Genomic DNA, 10220 nt, shown 5'->3' with positions numbered 1-10220 from the left:
AAGGTAGAATAAACAAACATGTGCTTATGACTGATGTTCCAAAACTAATATTTAAACCAATATGTGTTACTGGGTTAATTTTAAAATACCAGTTTCAATAGATGCATAGTTCGTATCTACAGATCTATAGTCTGGAATTTGTTCCACCATCTAAATTCCATAGATTCCAAGCTGTGTCTTTTGCTAGGAGCCAAGCAAAGAAAAAATTCTGACTTAGCTATAGTGTTTTAAATTATCTCTGTGCAACTATGCAAATTACAGTCAATCTGTATATTTTATCAGATATGGAAAGTATCCAGTTTTGAGGGTGCTGATATTCTGGACAGCACAACCATTATGAGACATTTAAATGCTGGTTCTGTATCTTACCTTAACAATATTTTGTTGTCTCCTTTAGTCCATAAATCATCATCATCATAACACAATCACAGAATAACAGAGTTGGAAGAGACCTTAGAGGTCATCTAGTCCAACCCTCTGCTCAGGCAGGAAACCCTATATCATTTCAGACAAATGGCTGTCCAGTCTCTTCTTAAAAACTTCCAGTGTTGGAACATTCACAACTTCGGGGTGCAAGTTGTTCCACTGATTAATTGTTCTAATTGCCAGGAAATTTCTCCTTAGTTCTAGTTGTCTCCTTGATTAGTTTTCATCCATTGCTTCTTGTCCTGCCTTCAGGTGCTTTGGAGAATAGGTTAACATCATTATCATTACTATCATCATCATCATCATCATGTTGTCATTATCATCATCATCATCATCATCATCATCATCATCATCATCATCATCATCATTTTAGAGTTCCTGAGGCAAAAATGATGTAGTGATGATCTGTACATCCTGTCTTCTGAGGTTCTGAATGGGGAACAACAGGCTTCAAATGAACCCTGACAAGACTGATTGGCTTTGAGTTTGAGGATCCTCTGGTTGTATGATTATATATTGCAAATGCTGGATGGAGTTGCACTATTTCATAGAGACCTCCTGAACTCATGACTCTTGCTTGAAGAGAAGGTGGCAGTTGTGGCTAGGAAAGCCTTTGCACAACTTGTACTGGGTGCCAGTTCTGCCTGTTCCTGTTTCAAGGACCTTACTCATGGTCTCTCATGCCCTGGTCACTTCCCTGCTAAACTATTGCAATACACTCTATATGGAGCTGCCCTTCACCTGGTGGAAATTGCAGCAGCATGAAGTTATATGTATCCCTGGTAGAATGTATGTTACATCACTAACTACAATGGTTACTAGTTTGTTTCTGGATCCAATTCAATGTGCTGGTGTTGATGTTTAAAGCCGTTTTCCTGTTTTCACTTGTGTACCTTACCAGACTGAATAGAATGGATACATTGTCCAGAGAGCTACGGCACCTGCATTGTGGGATTCCCTCCCACGCCCCCAGAGATGAGGTCAACATCGTCACTTTTGAAGGTCCCTTAAGACCTGGTTATGTCAGCAGGCCTGGAAACACTAGGGGATGTGTGAGATGGATGTTATTATTTTTTATTTATTAAATTTGTTTGCCACCCATCTCACTGTGAGGTGGGTCTGAGCATCTTACAATGTTAAAAATGGTAAAACATACACACACACACACACATACACACACACACAGAGAGAGAGAGAGAGAGAGAGAGAGAGAGAGAGAGAGAGAGAGAGAGAGTACTATGCAACTGTGTGGTCACACCAAATATTGATTTGGTATGGAATTCTCTTCTGATAATTTACTTTACATTTTGTTAATTGATAAAAAATAAACTATTAACACTTCTACTACTGAAAGCATTCTTAATTAGGGCATTTTTGTGCAACTGCCTATTTGCACAGTACTGTATATGTAATGTTATTATTGATATCCCTCTATTATTTTCCTTTTCTTGTTTAGTTCTGCTTTTAGTGTTTAATGTTTCTTAATAATAATATATACTGTTTTTGGATAACAATTGTTATATAGTTATTATCTTTTGGGATTGTTGTGTCACACAGAATCAGTTTTGTGAGATGGGCGACCCTACAGATTTGATAAACAAAGAACAAACGGTGATCTTGCATGATTACCAAGTCCATGTCTTCTTAGTGCTGGATAAGTTGTACAAGAGAGGCTACATAAATCAAATGCATCTTCCTGGTTTCAATGAGTACAGTGTATTTAGCGGGCAATGTTATACATCCAGTCGTCCCTCTTCATCTATAACATTATTTATTTATTTATTTATTTATTTATTTATTTATTTATTTATTTATTTATTTTATTGGATTTGTATACCACCCTATTCCCGTAGGACTCAGGGCGGTTTACAGGGCAGTTAAAACCATGAATACAAAAAATTAAAAACAAATAAAACAATTAAATTAAATTTAAGCCCCAAGAGTAAATCTAAAACCCAGTTAAATTAACAACCCCACAGTCTGGACCAAACAGATCGAAGAGCCAAGTTTTCAGGTCCTGGCGAAATGAGCGAAGGTCGGGGGCAGTCCTAAGTTCTGTGGGTAGTTGGTTCCATAGGGCAGGCGCATCCACAGAGAACGCCCTTCCCCTGGGAATAACCCGCTGGCATTCATTAAACAATATTTCTAATCCAGAACAAGAAATGTAGCAACAAACATTACATCTTCATTCATTTCGTTTAGCTCTTCAGAATCTAAAATGTTGGGAGATATCCTGTCATGCCAACTTGCTTACTGATGGAAGGCTTCCCGCTTCATTTTATTTTCAGCTCCTGAATCAGAATCACAGAGATCATGTAGAAATTATGGATCCCATTTGATCCACAACTGGCTGTTTAAATGGATTAAATGAGAGGCTTTGTGGCGCCCAGCAATACATAAATAATACATTGTTTCTTAATAATATGGTCCAGTTACTCCATTCGGCAACAGGGCATTTTTTTCATATTTAGCTTGGGAAAATGGGTTTGAGTTGCATGATAGCATTTGAAAGCAATTATAAATAGAACAATTTCTAAAACCACTTTTGGGATAGTTTAGAATACGCTGAAGGCAGTGCACAGAGACCCATGATGTTTTGGAAAATTATGGGATTCTCATTTTTTTAAAAAAGTTCAGTGCAAGTACAAACACCTTATGTATTTATTTGGTGAAAATCTTCTATATAGCGTATTAGAGCATGGTGACTGGTAAAAGAAATTGAAGCATTCAGATTGTATCTTTTTTCTCTCCATGTTATTCTATTCATAGAGGGACATCTCTAGATATAGCCCAATATTTATAAAATTTACCACAGTGCAGTCTTCACACCTTTCTTCAATTCACAAATCCTTTAATCCCATAATGTTGATATTGAACATAATTAAGTCTCATGTAGCATTGTCCTAATTAAAAATATATATAGTTAAGGAAGCTTAGCCTTATGGTTTGAAAGATTTGGATTTGCTTTAGGAATAAAATGAAGGTATTAGATAAAATTTGATGAAAGATAATTTTGTCTGTGTTTCTTGTTTGCATACCTTAGTGATTTTTTTAGTATTGTCTGTCTTAATGGATGCTTATTTAGTTAAAATATCTGTTAAGGAACTTCTATAAATTATAGAAGATCCTATGTTCCAGTTTATATTTCAGATTATATAAATACATTTATGGCTAAATCTAATATGCCTTTTATAGTGCATCTCATGAATTGAGTTCATACTAGAATATATTTTGGATGGTTCTACAAATAGAATAGTTATAAAAATTCCTTTTTAATGACCCCAAAGACATTAGTTTTTGAATAGAATCAGGGTGACTTGATGAATCTGAGCATTATTGGCCGGATGAGAGTAAACATTCAGCTCCATTTAATTCCCCTGACTCTACCATGAAAATTATGAAACACAAAGATATTCTACTCCAAACAGAATATCTACATATTTGATAAACAGCGTGAAAATAAATAATTCTAAAACAGAAATATACATTTAACCTTGGTTCTAGCTTAACTACTAATGAATAACAAGGACCCAAACTTAGAAAGAATAACTATCTATGATTTTATCGTTATACTGAAATATTTGAAATTCTGACATAACTAGAAATTTTCAATATTATAAATATTTTATTAGAATAAAAAAATACATACAGATAGCCATAGGATATATACACACAGCTAATAGTTGAAAGAAAATTAGGTAAAACTTTTCAATATGAAACTAGTATATTCTAAACATCTCATGGAGACAATAGCAGTAGAAGTAAGTTGATCATGAAAATGGTAGTAATAGGAACATGGTGTAGAATTTTCTTGTAACATGAATGGTAAATTTACCATTCAGTGGATGAACATTTGCTATGTATTATGTAAAGGAACTTTATTCCCATTGAAAGATAAGTATTTGGAAGCATCAGTAGTTCCCATTTTCCATGTTGAGAAGCCAGAAGCTACAGTGTTATATTTTATTATGTACATTATATACAGACACCAAAAAGGAGAAACTGTCAAAGCTGTAGTCATATGATTATTTTTTGTTCTGAAAAACTTAATAAAATATAGAGCAATGTTTGAATTTTTACAGCTCTTGTTCAAGAGTCTACCTCAAGCGTTCAGTAGAAAGGTCAGAAAAAGTGAATCCATACAAATTATATTTGGACTGAGAATTGTTTTTAGAAGCATTGAAATTGTAAACAAGGTAGCCAAACAGGGATGCTTATACATTATTTGGAATGAAAACATTGGTCAAAAAGAAAATTAAATTTGTTTATATAAATAAGAGAGCAGGAGTGAATCTATCACCCAGAATAATTCTAAACAATGGGGTAGAAACATTGCAATTGGACCTATATCCAAAGAGACTATAACCTGGCATTTAGGACAGCAACAAATTGTGGGTTGCATATTCAAACATATTACATATAATTTAGGAAGTTATTTCCTGGCTATAAGGCTCTGGTGCATTGTACTGGAAGTGTGATATTCTATTCTGGGCACTTCATCTGTTTATAAAAAAATACAAAGCAAAATACTAATATAGACAAAAATATGATGTCAAACTAAGAGAACAAGAAGAGCTACAGTAGTTTACCAAAATGATGTGCAAGCATAAATAAAATAAGTGCGGATACTTTTAGACTTTGATATACCAAAAGAATTCTAAATGTTAAGGACTGAATTGACAGCTGTATGGAAGAACATAGTTGCAAGTGAATTTGTCCTGTAAAGCTTCTGAATTACTTTCACAGATTAATATGGTTTTGAACAAAAAAGGACAATTTCTTTTTTATGTGGGTGGAAAGACATGAAAAAGAAAAGGTATCATTCAGTGCTCTAATGTAAAAGCCAATCCTGGGATTTTCCATTTTGAAATTTTGAAACTGTACAAATACATTTTCAACTAAGACATTCTAGAAGATTACATCAGTCTAGAACAGAGAAAAATACTGTCTCCTTGAACAGTCTCTACAAATAAAGCAAGCAAACAAACAAAAATGGGTGTTTGTGTGGGAACTAGCAGAAGCTACCAAACTTTAATGAGAAAAAAAATGGAAGCATGATAAGGTTTTTAGTAAACCAGGTTTTTTTTATACTTAACTATTTACAACAAAAGTAAATATGTATAGTCTATATGAATATAAACAGAGATAATCATTTATTCAAATGAAGTTTAGCACTGAGAGGCTTTAAGAAAATTATTCAAGGTTTTTCATCAAACAGTGTTGAAATATAATTTGTAATTAATGCAAATTAGTATTAGAATGTTTAATTTCAGATAATGTTAAAATAATTTCTTGTTACTTGGAAAACATAAAGACTCTCAAAGCTTTTTCCAATGTTCATGTTCTTATTTTTGTCACATCAGAAATATGTAATGTAAAAAAATCCTTTGGTTCATTAAGTCTTAAGGCATTTTATATTCCTTTAGAAGGAATTATTTGAGATGGACATGATCTTTATGTCTTTAGAATGAAGTATCAGAAAGGATAAAAAAATGTTTAAATGCAGACTGGTAGTAAATGCATGCATAACTCCCACCTATTATTTCTGTTGGTCTTGTAATGGTTGTCTTAAAAAGCACTTTAAAATAAATGATACATCTGGTCTTGCACTATCTGAAAATACACTATCACAATATTGCATTGAAAATCAAGAGCAGAGTTATTGACATCAAGCTGGAAATGCAATTTAAGATTCCTGCGCAACTTCCTCTTGCATCCATACCTGAAACAAATGGAAATTAAAAGATTAGTGGAAGAACAAAAGAATGTGTATTTTTAACAGTACCCTGATATTCCACACCTCTGTCTTTTAAATGCAGATGGACTGCTGAATCTTGTCCTGAATCTTGTTCTCCTATGTTGTGTCATGCACTTATGAAGTGGCTCTTTTGTTTTCCCAGTGTACAGATCTGCACATGTCTCACTACATTAAAAGACAAGGGCCACTCTTTTGAAGTCAGCAAAGTCCCCATTTTGGACAGAGAGGACTGCTGATTTGAAAGAGGGGTCAAGGATGCCATCTAGGTCAAAGTTGAACAGCCCTCTCTCAACAGAGGGGGAGAGATACATCATTTATCTCCAGTGTCAAGCAATAACAATGTAAACAATGTAACAAAGTAAACAATGCCTCACAGCCACTTGAAAAGCCCATACTTGGAAACTTGACATCCAGTCTACAACACAGTCCTTTCAGCAGTTCCAAGAAGGCTCCACAGCCATTGCACTACTCAGTGACCCTGAGGATACATAAACCTCCAAGGGGCCTCAATGACTTGCTAAAAGAATGCAAATGACCAGCTGTCTGCAAGGAATATAAATCCTTCCATTCCCCACCAACCAGTCAGAGTTGAAGAAGCTTCTTGGATGAAGCAAAATGTCTTCAAAAAACAAACAAACAAGAAAGTCAAATTGCCTCTTGAAAGAGCATCTTTGGGACAACCATGACCTATACGACTGAGAATCTCCAGACATGTCCCTGCTAAGTATAAAAAAATAACAGAATAACAGACTTGGAAGGGACCTTAGACGTCTTCTAGCCCAATGCCCTGCACAAGCAGGAAACCCTATATTATTTCAGACAAATGGTTGTCCAATCTCTTCTTAAAAACCTCCAATTTATGGAGGCAAGTTGTTCCACTGATTAATTTAATTTAATTTAATTTAATTTAATAATATTTATATACCGCCCTTCTCCCTGAGGACTCAGGGCGGTTCACAGGGCAGAATAAAATACTAAATACAAACGTTAAAACAAGATTAAATTGTTCTGTTGGAAAATTTCTCCTTAGTTCTAGGATGGTTATTGTTATTGGTAGGTGTTTCTCAATCAACCTAGAACTAAAGAAAAATTTCCCAACAAAACAATTAATCAGAATCTTATCCATCTGCTATAAACAAAAACCCCTTAGGCTTGATGATTTCTTTCTTGATAAGAATCTTCAACCTTAATGAACCTCACTCTTGGCAAAAGGGGAAACCATTCCAAGATAAGATAGCTATATCCTTCTTGTTCTTGATAATATCTAATTGGATGAGACTATTGAAAAAACAGGTCTACTTAATTAGAAAATTCCCATAGATGAAATATTGATGCAGACCTAACTGAGGTTGACATTCCTAATAAATACATATATTTTGAGGGATCCTTGGTGATCTCTGAGCTTGGTTGTTTTCTTACAGACCTTTCAATACTCAAACATCATCAGTGCTAGTAATAAAACATCTACAAGAAAACAACCAAGCTCAGAGACCATTTCAACCCTAAGCTACAAATATTCTCCTCTATTGGTAAGTGTCTTTTGTCTGCCACTGTTTCTTCAAATTGTAATTCTGTGATGTTTTTGAAAGGGCTGATAAATATTAATTGTCTCTACCAAGGAAAAGATGAATTTGTCATTCTTTGCAAACACAATTACTGATCCAGGCTCTGACATTCAAAAAGTTTAATAACAATAAAATTAATTAATTTGTTTGGAAATTAGTTTGTGTGGGAAAATAGTCAGTGGGTTCAATACAAATAATTACCTGTAGAATCTAGGTAGAAAATGCTGACTGTATGTGTTTGGAGTTGATTACATTTATGCAGCCAGTAAATCTCATCTCTCCAATTAAGCACAGGCATCTGGCATTCAAGAAATTCTTAGGTTTTAGGAGTTTGGGAAACATTTTTTCAGTTAAATTGTTTATAGGTAATCTATTTCTAATGTTACCCTGTTGTTTGTATATTGCCCTTTCATCCTTTTATTTTTCTTTTGTGTTTTGTTTGGGAAGAGAACATATCTATATTATAAATTCTGAAAAACATTATATGATAAATGGAACTTTCTTTTGAAACGTTGGGCCTGGTTCCTGGTAACTATATGGATTTGTTAATATTGTTTTCTTGGCAGTACCAAGAAAGATTTGTCACTACATACTTTCATGATTCATTCAATCAATCAGTCAATCAATCCATCCATCCATCAATGAAAAGTTTTATAATGTAATTTACAATCCTGGGATTTTTTTGTTGGTCCCCTTACCAAGTATTAGCAAGGTCTGATTATTCCTAGCCACAGTTAGCCAGACTATATTGCTTACTGTATCTTTATTGATATGCATGATATACTGTTAAAATAATATTTTGAACTCATACATATATTGCAAAAATACAATGTATGTTTGATCTATCAGAAATAATAGCTAGATGGAAATGTAGTTATTTATACAAACTCACTTCCTAAAGACATTTTTCCTTAATTTCCTAAATTAAGCATTATTCAGTTCCTGCTGTTTCCTTGTAAAAATCTACTCCTAGAAGATTGTAAATGAGGGGTGAAACACCTTCTGCTTTTTAAATTGAACATTCATCTCATATTTTGGCCACGTTATACAAAATGATATGGTAAAAGTGGAAAATCTTAGCACAGCCCTTTATTTGGAAGCAAGTTCATCCAAAAGACCAGATCAATTTTTTTCATGAAATAACATCCATATTTTATATTAAGTTTCATCCTGAAGATAAACCATATTTTAGCAAAGTGTCATACGTTAGCATCCTGTAAACATACTTGCTAATTTAGGGACTTTAATCTGGTCACTGCTAATGCCATCTCCACCATCAGTCACTGCTTTCACTTCTATAACATAATCATTGTTTAAAGGAAGCAAAAGTTCTGCAGATGTTGTGTTTGTGTCCAGGATACTGAGCTGGTTCTGATTGCTAGTCCAATATAAAACCTGCAGCATAAAAAGAAAAGTGATGACTTTAATGATACTACTTAATCATCGTTTTATATCATTTCTGGGTAGAAGGGAAAAAAAGATTCCTGAAAAAAGGGTGAAAAAGAGGCTGGATGTTTTGGTTTCTCAATCATGGGATCTTTTAAACAAATAGATTATTCTTCTATTGGAATTTGTCTTTACCTGTACCAAGCATTCAGGTAAGTATGTAAGTTACTAGGAATATGATACATAGACATTGAAGCAAACAAAAATAATATGAATATTGATGAACCATAGTAAAAGAAAGCTTGTATATAGCAAGAAATTACTCTGGATAAAACTTAACTGTCTTTTGTGCTACATTTAAATGATGATTCATTTCAGAACAACATGCAGAATTCCAGTATAATAAACATTCTTCAGAATACAATTAATATACAAATGGCCATAGTCCAGAGAATTTATTAAACTATTCATTATGTGGACTGAAGGAATATTTTGTTCTAAGCAACTTTGGTGAGGTAAGAAGCTTAATTAAAAGCAGTTTCAAACTGATTTTATTCTGCATATTCTAAAATATTATTGTTAATGTTACTCATGGCTAGTCAGCATTCTGCATTTAGTAACTTTTTCAGATTGCTTACTTCATCTTTCCTAATTCCCCCCAATAGTAAATCAGACATTGAGGGAATGGGAAGAAAGGAGAAAGGCATAATATAGTATAAGTTCCTTAAACTAGTCCCGTTCACAAGCCCAAGAGATCAGTTCCCAGAACTTATCCCAGGAATAGGCTACTTAAGGAATACTTAACATATGCTTCATATGTTCATATTATTTGCTTTAAAGTTTACTGAATAGTCTTGGACAACCACTGCCTTTCAGGTGGGCTATAGTTAGAGGGTTGTATGGTGTACAAAATTTGCTGAAGAAGGATGATGTACAAAGATACAGACTAAAAAATTAAATGGCTGGGAAATGTAAGAAAACAATGCATATAGTGCAACCTCAATTTTCTGGACATCCATTCAATAAATTTCAGGTGCAGCAACAAAGTTTTACTTACAGCTTTACTCCAAGCAATGGACAAAATC

At 33.8% G+C, this 10220-nt stretch overlaps 1 protein-coding gene across 1 annotated transcript in view; it reads right to left on the bottom strand.

The window, feature by feature from the left end:
- Positions 1-6053: 6053 nt before the first annotated feature.
- Positions 6054-10220, bottom strand: part of LOC308662928 (contactin-3-like) — a gene marked incomplete at both ends in the record, with an annotated part of 174773 nt that continues 170606 nt past the window's right edge. Inside the window, 2 exons of the mRNA XM_081319074.1 lie at positions 6054-6148; positions 8976-9144. Of these exons, the coding sequence (XP_081175200.1) occupies positions 6054-6148; positions 8976-9144 (264 nt within the window). The remainder of the gene's footprint in view (positions 6149-8975; positions 9145-10220) is intronic.

This window comes from Vipera berus, assembly GCF_964194415.1.
Source record: "Vipera berus genome assembly, chromosome: 2".
Lineage (NCBI taxonomy): Eukaryota > Metazoa > Chordata > Lepidosauria > Squamata > Viperidae > Vipera > Vipera berus.
The sequence above is the reverse complement of the archived record's forward strand: the minus strand, read 5'-3'. Positions and strand labels throughout refer to the sequence as shown.